The sequence below is a fragment of the Mustela putorius genome, unplaced genomic scaffold (genome assembly GCF_011764305.1).
Source record: "Mustela putorius furo isolate JIRA1106 unplaced genomic scaffold, ASM1176430v1.1 tig00000275_pilon_pilon_pilon, whole genome shotgun sequence".
Classification (NCBI taxonomy): Eukaryota; Metazoa; Chordata; class Mammalia; order Carnivora; family Mustelidae; genus Mustela; species Mustela putorius.
The window spans coordinates 9,025,022-9,040,341 of NW_025421341.1; the positions used below are offsets into that span (position 1 = coordinate 9,025,022).

The window sequence follows — 15,320 nt, forward strand, 5'->3', positions numbered from 1 at the left end:
TCCTTCTCACATTGATATTTCTGCATATTTTATTCCAAAGTACTTTAAATTCCTTAAAAGCGGAGGCATCATTTTATGGGACTTTGTGTCCCATTCCTCCTCCCCCCTCCCCCAGCGCCAAATGTCCCCCTTAGTCTTCATATTCCTTACCCTTGTACCTAGTGGTCTGGTAGGTGATAAGTGGTTGATAAATGAGGGATATACTCCAGATATCGTTTTAGAATGAGTCTGCCACTATTCTATCACAGCAGGACGTATGTCAGGGGGAGATTTCTTCATAGCAGAAGGGATGTCCTTTGTGAACTAGAGATACTGGTGAGCCCGCTTTATAAACACACTGAAGTTCCCAGGGTACCGGAGAGCACTGAGGTTTATAGTGAACATTATATTATGATGTATCAAGGTTCACGGAGATACTGAATGTCCCAAAAAGGCACAGAGCAGGAAAGGTAGGAGCATTATAGAAAAAATATTAAGGCATGAGAATGGGCCTGATGCTTGGTGCTAGTTGTAGAGCTCTCCAAAGCCTGGGAAAGAGGACCATTCTTGGAACATAAAGAACTTCTCTCCCTCCAGTTTTATCTGCATTCCTTAGTCTCAGGCCAGTTGCGAAGTATTTGAGCCTCATCACTTAAATGTAATATTTCTTCTGCCTTTGAGGGTGGTTTTTTTTTTTTTTTGTAGGAAAATAAGGGGGATGTTTCCTACTCTTCCTCCTTGTACTTAATACCTGCTTTACTTAGCTTTCAGTGATGACTTTCCCCTTTATGGAATTAAAAAATACGTAATTGAGTGATTGTTGAAGTCTGCCACCAAACTGCATTCTGATTCCCAAATAAAACTTGAAAAGTATAATGAGTGATCCCACTCGTGCTTCAGGACCATTAACTACACGTTTATATGCCAAGCGATAGTTCTGTTTATGTTTACAATTTGTTTTAAAATTTCATGTGGAATTGCTGTTATAAAGTGGGTGCGGTTTTGCTTTGCTTTCTTTGTCCTGAGTTGATGGTCTGTTCTCTTTCTCTGTCTCTGTCTTTTGATCTCTCTCCCTGGAGGTCCCCTTCACTGTACACACAGTTTAGTCTGTGTTTTGCTGCTTGTGAGATGTTGTCTCCCCACAAACTTCCCTCAAAATAGTGTTTAGAACCGTTATTGTTCTCCAGTAAGTTTTTTTAATCAAATGATTTTATTTTTGAAATATACTTTCTTTAATTATAACACAGATTATAATTAATCTGCCACCTGTGATGAATTAAGATTTATCTGGCAGTTATTCCTGTTCTTTCCCCTTCTCCTTAAATTAGATGGCAGTATTTATATTTCTTTAAAGATTTCTTTCTTTCTTTATTTGAGAGAGAGCACAAGTGCGAATAGGAACAGAGGGAAAGAGACGGGTGCAGGGAGAGAGAAGCAGACTCCCTACTGAGCACAGAGTCCCACAAATCCACAACCCTGAGAGGTCATGAGCTGAGCTGAAATCAAGAGTGGGTGCTCGACCAACTGGGCCACGTAGGGACCCCCGGTGTTCGTATTCTGCATAGCAGAGTCATTGTTTTACTTAGCATGGAAGCATTTTCCACAAAGGAAGACCACCTTGAAGAAATATTGAAATTCTTTTAGCTTAAAATAAGAGTACAGTATCAGTGATGTATAAAATTACAGTTTTTTGGACACTCAGCAGGGCCTTTTTTGTTTCTTCAGTGATTTAAGTTACGTATCCAAACCCCATTAACCAAGCAGATACAATCATTTGATGATCCTACAGATCATCAAATGTGTCAAGTTTTGTTTATGGAACTGTCCATCAGATTTTAATTTATTATAGAATGTTTATTTTATATTTTTTAACTGATTAGAAGATACTGCAATTTAAATAAAAACTCTTTAGATACCAAAACCTTGAATCAAAGTTGGAAAGCTGTTTTCAAGTATTTTAGCTATTCCATGTATAGAATAAAATTCTCTTTTACTTTTTCTGTCCCTGCTCCTTTTCCTTCCTGTTTCTAGCAAATTGATGTAGTTTAGTGTGGCTCACCTACTTCTCCCTCGTCACTCAAAGTAACTTTGGGTTTTATGTTGTTTAAGGTTGAGCTTAAAGGACTTTGGTTATACTATAAAAAATCTTCTGGTATCATAAATGAAGATTACAGTTTGAAAAGCTACTGGTTTTTTGTGATCTTACTCCTAAAATTTTCCCCAAATGTGGACTGATTTTTTTCAAAAAATTTCTGGCATTTTCATTTTAAGATATGATTAGCATACCCTCTGCTTATTAATGAGGGAAAGAACAAGGACAAGTTCATCTTTATTCTTACTTAATAACCGGTTTGTCTTGTATTTGTTTAAAAGTAACAAAAGGATTATAGACGAATGTTTCACGTTAAAAATATTGACATCTCAAAGGTATCGTTTGTCATTAAAGATTGTTTTAACATCACACACAACTTGTTCACTGGGCTATTCATTTGAAGAGTTTGTTTCTTGATACATTATTTCTTGTCTATTCAGATACCCACTAGTCTTTTAGGAGTTTTACAAATCGCATTTAAGCCAGAATTAGTTTTGACAGCCTTAGTACTCTATATACAATTATGAGTTTTAAAATTTATATTTTGAAATACAATTATAAATGTATTTTGATTTCAGTGGTATAGTGTCTTACAGTTTCATTTTATAACTTGAATACTCCAGACATATTCTTATTAGAAAAGATTTTTTTTTTAAGTATTTGGCAATCCAGAATATTAGGGGCTTGAAATAGGGTCAGGTATGAATCTATCTTTTGAATATTTACTCTGACCCATTGGTAATTTCAAACAGTTTGAGACTGTATTTGTGAATGACTTCTATTACTGCTTTAAGACATGCAGATTTCTAGAGCTGTGGGTGTGAGTGCTGATCTACTTCTTTGGTGGCATCAGTTGTTCCCAGATGACATTAGTCTCCTACCCTTGCATTTTCAGTTAGACACAGAATAGTGAGGAGTCATGGCCCAGCTCTGACTTAGGACTCTGTTACATCTTTCCCAGAATCTTTATTTTGGGTCGGAGTGGGACTAATTCCCAGTGGAACTAGGGCATTGTCTGTGACCCCTGTGTTGCTTATAATTGAATGGGATACCTCAGCCCTGACTTTCTAGTTCAGAGGTTTAGGAGCGTGTCTTAACTTCCGGCAGTTTTCAGGTGGGTGATTCCTTCATAAGAGAACCAATTAAAGAAATCTGAATTGTAAGGCTGATCCACTATTTTAAAAACTGAAAATTTTTTCAGCATATCATACCTTTTAATTATTTTATATTCTCTAGTTACAAGGGATCAAAACTGTAGTGCATATTTTATTGGGAAACATGTATTTTTTTTTAATAATATACTTGCTATCTAAAAAGAGTTATTTAAAGGCATTGTTTTTGAGTTTCTCTTTATTAGAACTAAAGTTCTTATAGTTATCCTATTGAATTTCAGTTAAATATAGTATCGAGGAATCTAACCAGTGATCTGTTGGTGTGATGGCCTAATGGCAAATACAGTCTTTGCATATAAGTTTACAATCATTTGAAAATCTCATGGTAGGAAGAGTCCTTTGAGTACAACTGTAGAATAATAGTAGAGTAGAAATTGCATATGAAATGCATGGCCTCTAATTTTTTTTTTCCTCTTTAAACCTTACCCTCCTTTGTTAAATAGCATAACGTTATTTCCCACAAGTGACACTTTGTTTCACTACGTACAAGTTTTGATTGTTCCTCAAAATTTTTTTAGGTGAGTACCCAGAATATGAAGATGGGTGGGCTGCCACGAACGACACCTCCAACTCAGAAACCCCCCAGTCCCCCCATGTCAGGGAAGGGGACACTTGGGTAAGTATGTAACTAAATAACAACTGAAAAACATTTCATGTAGTGTTGTTGAAAACCAAACACTACGTATATTTAAACTATTTTTTAATATTTGAAACAAGAACATTTTCTTCCTAACATTAACTTTTTTGTGTGTAACTTTCCCTTTTTCTGGGAAGCGTGTTTATACTTTAAAAAGATTTTGTTTAAAAGTTATTTTTCTACTGAATTTTGAATTTGAGGTAAAATCCTAGCCCAAGTTCATGGTTTATTATAAATTGCACTCTAATTTCTGAAACATTTTAGAGTTGTTTCATCTTACATTTAACAAAAGAATAGACTATTCTTGTGAAAAACACCATGTAGATTTACAAAATTCCGTATGTCTTGTGTTGTTATGAGAATATCAAGCTTAATTGCTCCAGCAGAAGTGAGCTCTGGATTTAACTTTGGGCAGAAATGGCCAATTAATGTAAAAGCTTCTAACATTTTTCTTCTGTAGCATCATAGTGTAAAAATGTGATTTACTGGCGTTCCTGGCCGGCTCCAGCAGAAGAGCGCGTGGCTTTTGAGCTCAGGGGTGGGATTTCCAGCCCCACAATGGGTATAGCAATTACTTAAATAAATCAATCTTAAAAAAATTTTATCATGGAGATTTGTGATCAGATGGACATAATATATCCCAGAAGCCAGATGACTAAGACTGTGGTCCAGCTCTGCTCCTGCTTTTTTGTCTTGCGTAGTCAGCCTCTTTGCAATTCAGTTTTTTCATCTGTAAAAGGGGGTAATATTTGTCCTCTGTCAACTTTTCAGAGTCATTGTACCACAAATTGGATTTTTAAAAAAATGTATAAGACAAAGACAAAATGCTTTGACAACCATTGGCTTTATGATATATTCTTAAAATTTTTTTAATTGGAAATGTTGTTTTTGGCCCCCTCACCAAAAAAAAAAAAAAAAAAGAAAGAAAGAAAGAGAAAGAAAATGACAGAAACCTAATTAAGCACCGTGGGTCAAGATGTACAAAGATGAGTTAAAATGTAAAGGAGGATGATTCTGGAAGAGGAGTTACAGTTAGGACAGTGGGAAATAAAAGACCAGAAATGAATTCCAGCTAGAAAGAAGATCATTTTATTTGGGATCAGCAAAACAAATTCTGCTTAGATTAGAGAGAAAATTAGTAGATCAAATAAGATTTAAACTTCAGGGTAGAATGTTGAAGAGATGATAGGGTGTAATTGTGAAGAGGCAAGAGTAGAGAGATGAAGAGGAAGTATTTATTTTCCTATGGAACGTCTACATTTTTATCATTTGTAGTGCCTAATAGCTTTTGTTAGGTGTTTTTTTTTTCTTTTCTTTTTCAGATTTTGTTAGGTTTTAAGTCAAGATTGTTCGCAGGGTAACCCACTGTCATCTCTAGTAAAATAAAACTTCGTGTCGCTCTCAAATTCTGAAGATTTATTCATATACCAGAATTTGTTTCCCTTGTGTGTTAGCAAGGGTTCTGCAGGATCTTGGAGACCAGAGTTGCTGAACACCACAAGCCAGCTGATAGTCACAACCTGGCTTTTTTGCATAGTCTTTGCCTAGCCATTATATTTTGCTCTTTTGCCCCTAAGTTTTTATTTTGTTTTTAATCATTGCCTTCACTGTATTGTTCTCAGTCAGCAAAGGGTTTTTTCTTCCATTGAAACAGAACTTTTTTTTTTTTTTTTAATTTATTTATTTGACAGACAGAGATCTCAAGCAGGCAGAGAGGCAGACAGAGAGAGAGAGGAGGAAGCAGGCTCCCTGCTGAGCAGAGAGCCCGATGCGGGGCTCGATCCCAGGACCCTGGGATCATGACCTGAGCTGAAGGCAGAGGCTTTAACCCACTGAGCCACCCAGGTGCTCCAAAACAGAACATTTTTATTGTCTGGGAAAATTGTCTAGAAATCAGATGTTTGGAAATAATCAGTTTCCTGTCTTAGGTTTTTTTTTTAATATATTTAATTATAATTTCAGAGATGCCTAAACTTTTTAGTACTTTAAATCCAAGTTGCTGACATTCCTTTTTTCTTCCTTGGACCCAGTATCTCATTTATTGCCCTTTACTTATATTTAATTATTAATGTATCCATGCAGTTATGCAAGATTTGAGGAGTGAGCAGGCTGGAGTGGACAGTGGTCAGTGAACCATAGTGAGTCAAAATCAATGAACCGTAACCCGACTAGCCCAGGAGAGCTGTATTTAAAGGAACTCTGGGACTTTGCGGGGAGTGAATTATTGAGAATGTTATGAGCGAGCAACATCATTTCAGGGAAAGAAAGCTTTTTAATTTTTACATCTTGAGATTCTAGTTTTGATTTTTTTAGAAACCAGAATCGTATCTGCAAAATGCTGTTTCATGGCAGTTGAGTATTTTTCATTGTCCTAAAGAATTCAGACACTTAGGGATGGGAACTAACTTAGTAATCACTAATGTGCCATGGCGCATCCTATTTCCGGTCAGACTGCTTTGCTTACTTTCCTCATTCTCTTCCTTTTAAAGGAAATTTTGAGAAGAAGAAGGGAATGTTTTAATAAAATCCAGGCCTTTTGTGCTTTATAGTCCAAATAAGGTAGAAAGACTTAGATGGTCTTTTCTTTTTCTCGCCTTTTAAAATGTTGACCTCTGAGGAGGATAAGAGGTAACAGAGAGCAAGGTGAAGGTAGGAGGAGCTGAGGCGAGAACGGGAGAGGAGATTAACTCGGTGCATTGCTGGGTGTGGATGTAGGTCCGTTTTTGTGTGTTTACTATGTAGAAAGGGAAGTAACTTGTTATAGTTGTTACTGATCTTCAGTGCGGGGGTTGTGGAGCCCAGTTATGGATTGATTTATCCGATCTTTGAGTATCTTTGGTTAGGGAGAGAGGGGTGAGGAAGATAATTAGTGCATTCATGCAGTGCAGTTGGGAAACTTTGACATGGTACTAAAATAATTTGAACTCTTCCCCCTGCCCCCCCCCCCCAAAAAAAAAGGGAGAAGAGAGTTTGGGAAGCACTGACTTACTTGGTGGGAGAATCTTTGTGCTCTCTGAGAATGAGCGAACAAAATTGCATCAGTTCAGGGAAATGAGGTTTGGGACTGAAGAACAGCAATAGTCATCAGAACCCTCATGGCAGAGAAGTGATACTCGAGACTGAAATCGGTAGCGGGGTTATGTCAAAACATTTTCCTGTCTCTGAATACAAATTGTATTTCACTACTGGCAATTCTGAATTTATTGTGCCGAAATTTGCTAATCACACAATACATACGCTCTTCTTTTTGTAGGCGGCACTCCCCCTATCGCACACTGGAGCCAGTGCGTCCTCCAGTGGTACCAAATGATTACGTACCTAGCCCAACCCGTAATATGGCTCCCTCGCAGCAGAGCCCTGTGAGGACAGCTTCTGTGAATCAAAGAAATCGAACTTACAGGTATTTTCTCTACCTCAGTGCAAATGTGATGGTCATAGTACCATAATTTGTTTAGATTACTTCAGTTAAATCTCTCTCATTTTCCAAGCACTAAGTTCTTTTCCTTACTCTACTGCCCCAAACCTCATCTGAATCCACCTCTCTCTCCTCATGTTCTGATGCAGCTTTGAGGGCAGGAAATGGGAAAAAAACCAAAAACAAAAACACAACAAAACAACAAAAACAACAAAAACAAAAAAAACCAGAAAAAACCCAGACATCTTAAAATATAAACTTCTCTACAAAATTAATAGTTCCATTTGGCCTGAAAAAAAGTTTTGGACCAGACGTGGGAAATTGCAAGTTGTTTTTTGGTGGAACTTTACAGATGAAAAACTATACATAACAAAACAGTAATACAGGATGGTACATCAAGATGTCATTACAAACAGAATCAACCTGTTTAGGAAAGCTGTGTTTTTATTATAAAGCAGTTTTCTTCAGAGAGTAAAGCTAATACGATTTTCATGTGTTGAACCCTATCACTTACCTCTTGTATTTCTACAGAAGCCTTCCTTTTTTCTCAATTTCTGTTTCTGTCATAGATGCTTATTAAAAGGTGGTCAGAACAAGCTTCTTGAACTCAGTGTTTTTCCTGTTCTGCTCGAATTAATACACAAAGTGGAGGGTTTTTGGAACCATCCTTACTTAGCTGTGTTCATCTCAGAAAATGTTGGGACATGCTGGCGGCATCTTCGTGTCTATAAATGCTCATGTGCGGTGGCTCTGCTTTCTTCAGCAGCAGTGGCAGCAGTGGCGGAAGCCACCCGAGCAGTCGGAGCAGCAGTCGGGAGAACAGCGGAAGCGGGAGCGTGGGCGTCCCCATCGCTGTCCCCACGCCCTCTCCTCCCAGTGTCTTTCCAGGTAACACACGGATGGTGCCTCATCTCTGTCTTTTTTGAATTTGAATTCAGCTTCTGGTTTGATTACAGTGGGGGTTCTTCAGAAACTGGATTTTTGTCCCCTTTAGGACTCCATAAGTGTTGGGAAAGCTTTAAGCATTTGTTATTTTTAACCAAGCGATTTCTGAGTTTATGCTGCAGACTTCTCTGTTATTTGGCTTTGTGTCTTTGGTACAGTGGCTCAGTTGGTGCTTTGAGGTTTCAGGTACCCCCTGGGTACCTGGTACCTTGTATGTTTGATGCCAGCTGGTGTTACGACATTGCACGTGCTTGGACACAGTGTGCGAATCACGTTGGTAACAGTGGAGTGGACAAATACAGAAGTAGTTTTGGGAGTTAAATTTACTGCACTTTTGGAACTTAATACTCTTTGAAATGCTACCCTTTTTTTCCCTAAACATGAAAATGTCCTTGTTTAAGGTGAAGACATCAGAGCTAAACTTTAGTTTTAAAAGCATGACACAGAAGACCTAGGGATAGAATTTTTTTGTATTTAACTTACTTACCCTGATACCTAATAGATAATATCTTTTTAAAAATGATGAAAAGATTTATGTTTTTCTAAAAATTTTTTTAACCTAATAAGATGTTTTGTCTGGAATATGTCAAAATGGAATACTGTTTCCTAATGTATTATGTTTAGTTTTATATACTGTTTACAAAATACTATGCTAAAAATGATAAAGGGAACATCTTTCTTCCAGAGTAGTAGCTTTCAGGTAAAATAGAATGCTGTTTTTAATGAATTTAAAAATTTGTACATTACCCTGAGCATTTTGAATTATCTGCTGCAAACCTAATAATCCTTTAATATAAGCTTCGTTCTTCTTCTTTTTTTTAACCATTCCCTTCTATTCTTGGGTTAGTGTTAAGCACTGAATATTTAACATTAGGTTCTCTAATGCCTTTTCTAATCCTGCCTACTGGGTCTGCCTCATTAATGCTGCCTCTCACTCCTCTTTCCCTCAGCCCCTGCTGGCTCCGCTGGTCCTCCTCCCCTTCCTGCTACTGCCGCATCCGCCCCTGCCCCTCTTGTTCCCGCTACTGTCCCTTCCTCCACCGCCCCAGAGGCTGCTGCTGGGGGTGCCCAGACCCTTGCTGATGGCTTCACTTCTCCAACTCCCCCTGTTGTTTCTTCCACTCCCCCGACAGGTGAGTATGGCTTGTTCCTGGGCAGGCACATCCAGGCATCCGGCTCTTCTTCCTGGAACTCCGGCTTTATGACTTTTGTTTGTGCTGTGTGTGTGTGTGTGTGTGTAAACTCTGAAGATTAATGGACTGACTAGAAAATGGCATGTGACCAAAGAGTAGAATTTCCTGAGGAAATCAGGGCGAAGTTCACATACATTTTTCATGTGCAGAGTAACACAAATACACATTTTTTTAAATTGCTTGAATTTCATTTACTGGAGATTTGTGAGTTTAGTACGGAGTGATCTTCTGTACAGTTTTGTGAAGTTGTGGGAAGTACTGTTACAGATTAAGTCTTTAACTAGAGAAAAGTCTATGGAAATAATTCTAAGATACAGTTTTATAGGAAACGTTTGATGTAACAGTTGGGAAGTTTCTGTAAGTCTGTCAGACAGCACTGGAAACACATAGACAATGGACTTCTTAAGAATTTCAGGTTTATGTAAGTGTTACTTAAGGTTGAATGGTGTTGTAGTGTTTTAAAACTGCAACCTAAAATCTTTTTTTGGGGGGTAAAGATTTTATTTATTTATTTGACAGAGAGGGAGAAAGGGAACACAAGCAGGGGGAGTGGGAGAGGGAGAAGCAGGCTTCCCACCGAGCAGGAAGCCTGATGAGGGGCTCAGTCCTAGGACACTGGGAGCATGACCTGAGCTGAAGGCAGACGTTTAATGACTGAGCCGCCCAGGTGCCCCCTAAAATCTGTCTTGATGGGGAAGGGGAAAAAGGTTCAGTTGCTACAAAATATATTTGCAAAGTTAATAGTGATGCTGATTAGCAAACAAATTCTTTATCTATTATAAAAATGTATGTGTTCGGACACACATCATCTTAGCTTGTTAAATACTTCATAGTATTTAACATCTGCTATAACCAGATGTTTAAATGTGTTAAAAGACAGTTTTAGCTAAAATGGATTTTGGATGGTGTTTCATAGAACTTTTTAAGAAAAGCTCTCCATGTAAATGTAAGCGTGGGCTAGTCTTTGATCTATGCACATCTCTGTTAGGCCAGACTGTCTAGTTAAATATGGGAATTCTGTTATGCTCCGGTACCAATGGAGTAAAAATTACAGCTTGAAGTTGGTTGTAGGCCCAGAAGGAACAAATCACTTCCACCCAGGAGTCAACATTTTAGTAATAAAATCATAATTTAATAGGTACTGCTTTGTAGTCTACACTGAATAAACATTTGTTATATGAGTGGGTAAGTATGGTTTTTATTAACAAAAAGTAAGGTGTAAATGCCTTAATAAGTTATATCAGTATAATCTCTTTTATACAGTCTTCAATTTACCAAGTACTTTTTTCTTTTCTTCTTAAGGTATAATTTACATACAGTAAAATTCATCCTTTTTCTCGTGTATGCGTATGACAAATGTGTACAGTGATATAACTGCAGCCCACCTAGCTTGAAGAAAATCTAGACAATCTAAACAGGAGATGCCTACATGTACTAAATACTCTAAGATCATATAAACTTAGAAAAGAAAAGAAAAGCTGTGGAATGGCCCCATCACGCGCGGATTTCCTCTGTTCTTTGTAGTCCCTCTCCCTCCTACCCCTGGCAGCCCTTTGATCTGGCTTTTTTGGTTTTGTTTTTTTGTCTCTAAAGTTTTGCCTTTGTAAGAATATCACATAAACAGAAGCAAATGGTCTTTTGGGTCTGGCTTTTTGGCACTGGCGCATTTGAGATTCCTTCAGGTTGTTTCACGGCTCCTTGTTTTGCTCCCTTTTATTACCGGCTGGTGTTGTGTCATGTGGGGGCGCCACAGCTTGTTGAGCCCTTCCCCGCGGAGGGACATTGCGATCTTTTCCATTTGGGGGTTATTATGAATAAAATTGACTTGGCGTACACACGCAGACTTTGTGTGAGTGTCGGTTTTCAGTTCGTTTGGGTAAACACCTAGGGAGTAGTAGGCTTGCTGGGTTGTGTGGTGAGTGAGTGATTTTAGGAGAGGCTGTGGGCTGTGTCCCAAAGGGGCTGAGCAGCCTTACCCCACCGCACGGGGTGGGGGTGGGGGGTGGGTCTCTGTTGCTCTGCGCACTTGTTAGCACTTGCTATTGTCAGTTTTCTTTTTCTTTTTTTTTTTTTAACTTTAGCCATTCTAATAGGTATATAATAGTTTCTTTGTGGTTTTGAGTTTTCCATTTCCCTAATGACTAATGATGTAGAACCTCTTTTCGTGTGGTTCTTTGCCATCTGTTTATCTTCTTTGATGAAATGTCTCTTTGTTTTGTTCCCCTCCACATACCTTTTGAATTGGATTGTTTTACCAAATTCCTTTATTTCTGAATGTAACTCCTTATTGGTTATATGATTTGGAAATATTTTCTTCCATTTATGACTTAATTTTTTTATTCTCTTAATGATATCTTTCAGAAGGGGAGTTCTTCATTTTGATTGAGTTTATTTCTTTTATGGAGTGTGCTTTCAGTGTCATACCTTCAAACTGGTTACCTTACACAAGGTCAAAGATTTTGTTTTTTTTTTTCCCTAGAACTTTTAAAGGAATTTTTAAAAAAGATTTTATTTATATATTTGAGAGGGAGAGAGCGAGAGAACATTAGCGGGATAGTTAGGTCTGTGTTAATTAAAGTATAGTTTTGTTGGGACACCTGGATGGCTCAGTTGGTTAAGCTGCTGCCTTCAGCTCAGGTCATGATCCCAGAGTCTTGGGATCGAGGCCCACATCGGGCTCCCTGCTCATCAGGGAGCCTGCTTTTCTCTCTGCCTTTGCCTGCCACTCTGCCTGCTTGTGCTTTCTCTCTCTCTCTCTGACAAATAAATAAATAAATAAAATTAAAAAAAAAAAACCACAACACAAAAAACTATAGTTTTGTTTGCTTTTTAGCCCAAAGCAAAGTATATGCCTTATTAATGGAATGAATAGAGAGAGTCTTTAATGTTTGTCTTTGAATTACTGAGGACTTATGTGAGATTTTAGACTGGATCTAATTATAGAGAACTCATAATGGTTTAATTATCAGATGCTTTTAACTTGAAGATAGTAGATTTGTATTAGTTTGTTATAGATTGATTACTAAAATGCCAATAATGTATTCTATCTGGTGATTCAAATGACAAAATGTACCTTTTAAACAATCATTTATATATTCTTACATTTTTTATCATTGTTGCAGAGACTTGACAGTAGATTATGTAAAAGCTTGAATACTCCAGATTTTTTAGTACAACAGAATTGATTTTTAGGTTTTGATGCTATCATATGTAAAATTAAATGATATAGAAGATCTTGAGTACTTTTATAATATTCTTTATATGAATTCACATGAATCCAAGTTGGATAAGGTTACAGAGTTCCTGAAGATCCTTTTCACAGTCAGAGAGAAGACACAAAATCGCCAGAAGTGTTTCCCTTTCTTTTCTCCTTTGCCCTCCCGGTCTTCCTCCCTGTACTTTCTCCTCTTCCCTGTGTCCCTGCTCCCCGGTTCCCCGGTTCTCCGGTTCTCCGGTTCCCCGGTTCTCCGGTTCCCCGGTTCTCCGGTTCCCCGGTTCTCCGGTTCTCCGGTTCCCCGGTTCTCCGGTTCTCCGGTTCCCCGGTTCTCCGTCTCTGCCTTCTGCTCCCTCCCCTTCCCTTGTCTCTCTGCCCCTCCTTTCTTGCCTGCTGGAGTGGTCTCTCAAGGGTGCTCCAGGACTCTGTCTGATCTGTCTGGAAGAGTCGGCCTTCAGCTGAATGATTTTAAGTGGAAGTGGAGTCCAGATAAAATTTAGGAACTGGATTGCTTTAGGGAATTGGATAAAGAAAAAATGTCTTTAGTTGGCATTAGCTGTTTAAGTACTCAGCAAAACGGAGTGAAATTGCTAATAAATATTACAGGTTTAGAGACGGTATTACAAATAAGATACATTTTGATTCCCTTTTTTACCTTAGCTTTTTTCTTAATTGTAAATTTCTTAAGCTCTAATTTTAAGACAAAATAATCTAGTGTTGGAGATGGAGATTTTTGATTGAGTAAAGATGTGTTTGATTGGGAATTCTGTCACTTGATGGCTGAAATCCCTTGTTTTCCTTTATACTGACGGCTTTGCCACCTTCAATTCACCGCTCTTATTACTATGATCTCGAATAAGACTGTGTGAAACATTGTTTTTCTTTTGCTGTCCCAAATGGCATTCTTGTTAAGTTTGTTTTTTAAGGGTTTATTTATTTATTTTACAGAGAGAGTTTCCTGCTTTTGCACTTTGATATGGTAGCTGACCAATAACTCTGACCTTGCATGATGTTTAACAGATAGCAATTAAATTAACTAAATATTGTAATTTTTAATAATCTTATTAAGATTCAGGCAGTGTACCTAAAGCATTTCATTGCCTGAGGTAATTATCTTTTAATGACAAATTTATGCTCTGTGCCTTTTCCAGGACATCCTGTTCAGTTCTACAGCATGAACAGACCCGCCTCTCGCCACACTCCCCCAACAATAGGGGGCTCCTTGCCCTATAGACGCCCTCCTTCCATAACGTCACAGACGAGCCTTCAGAATCAGATGAATGGAGGACCTTTTTATAGCCAGAATCCAGGTTAGATTTTCTTTTTCATTCTGTAGAATATATCCAATTAAAATTTTCAGTTACAGGGGGAAAGCTTTAATTACAAATTACTAGCATATAATAGATGTTAAATACTATTTGTTGAATGAATAGAAGAATGACTACAAGGTTGACTAATGCTGTGTCATCCAGTTTTTTTTTTTTTTTTTAATCATTATATGGTTTCTGTGTAAAGCGTAGCACTTAATTTTCTGAGCAGAATCTTTGATTGTGTTGGTGATTATTTGCTTTTAAGAATAATATTGTGGTGAATGGTATTTCCTTCTTACTTAACCTGATATTCTTGCTCTGTGAATACCAAATAATGAAAATTGAGGGTTCATGAACAGAGTCTGTAAGTGGTATACTGAAAGGGAAGGGATGTTTTTGAAGCTGTTTTATGCTTGGCAGTTACACTGTTGTACTCAGCTCTCATACGAAACCCTGTGGTGGGGAGGCGAGGGCTTGGACAGGCCAGTCTAGACACTGTAGTCGTCTTCCAGTTGCATCATGCATCCAGAAAAAGTAATCTGGCGCATATTTAATACCACATGTAGTCATTATTTTTGCTTCTTCCCCAGAGAGGATAAGAGCAAATATTAGACTCTCTGACTATTGTGGACATGGTGTATCAACTTACTGTGTTTTTCTGTATTTTTGACCACAGGCCACTAAGCCTGTGTATCTTTAATATTAGGGGACAACCCATTCCATCTTTGATAAGCAATGAACCAGTCTGCTGTGGCTACTACCTTTTGGTGAAACCTTATTCCTTTGGAGTAATGCAGAAGAAACTTGATTCTACTTCTACATAAATGCAGTTTAAAGAATGATTTTATATGTATTCTCTCATTTGATTCTCATAACAATGTGATCATTTTCATCTGCGTTTTGTAGGATGAGAAACTGAGGCTGAAGTGATGTCCCATTAGGATTTGAAATTGGGTCATATACCTTGAAGTTTCGTGTTCTTCTTCACCCTAGCCTCCTTACCTTCAGATTTTAAAGAAAAATCTCTCTGAATCTCCTAGTCTTCTCTTTGGCGGGGGTGAGGGGTGGTGAAGAGGATGTCCGCATTGCGATAGAAAATGCATGAGAGCCAGAGACCTTATCAGTCTTTATACAGTGTTATGCTGGGAATAGTGCTCAGGAAATTCACTGTGGTTTTCTGTGAGATGGAAATCTGGCAGCACTGTTAATATATTTGGTTGAGTTTGAAAGGGCATTATAACATAGGAATTAAAATATGAAACACCCAGTGTCTAGTGCCAAGTCCTCCGAGTATACTAACAGTTTTCTAATGATCCTAAGGGTGCAATAGTTGTTTTCTAATGAGATTATTTCAGAAGCAATT

General features: G+C 37.9%; 1 protein-coding gene across 34 annotated transcripts in view; it reads left to right on the forward strand.

Moving 5' to 3' along the window:
- ABI2 (abl interactor 2) overlaps window positions 1–15,320 on the forward strand; it is a 123,331-nt gene that overhangs the window by 80,749 nt on the left and 27,262 nt on the right. For 6 of the 34 annotated variants that reach the window (XM_045078635.1, XM_045078633.1, XM_045078622.1 and 3 more), the window contains 4 exons: window positions 3,762–3,859; window positions 7,134–7,280; window positions 8,062–8,183; window positions 13,799–13,957. In XM_045078635.1, coding sequence (XP_044934570.1) covers window positions 3,762–3,859; window positions 7,134–7,280; window positions 8,062–8,183; window positions 13,799–13,957 — 526 coding nt within the window. Of the gene's footprint in view, window positions 1–3,761; window positions 3,860–7,133; window positions 7,281–8,058; window positions 8,184–9,190; window positions 9,374–13,798; window positions 13,958–15,320 lie in introns of all 34 variants that reach the window. The other 28 variants (XM_045078634.1, XM_045078632.1, XM_045078621.1 and 25 more) reach the window with 7 other exon arrangements.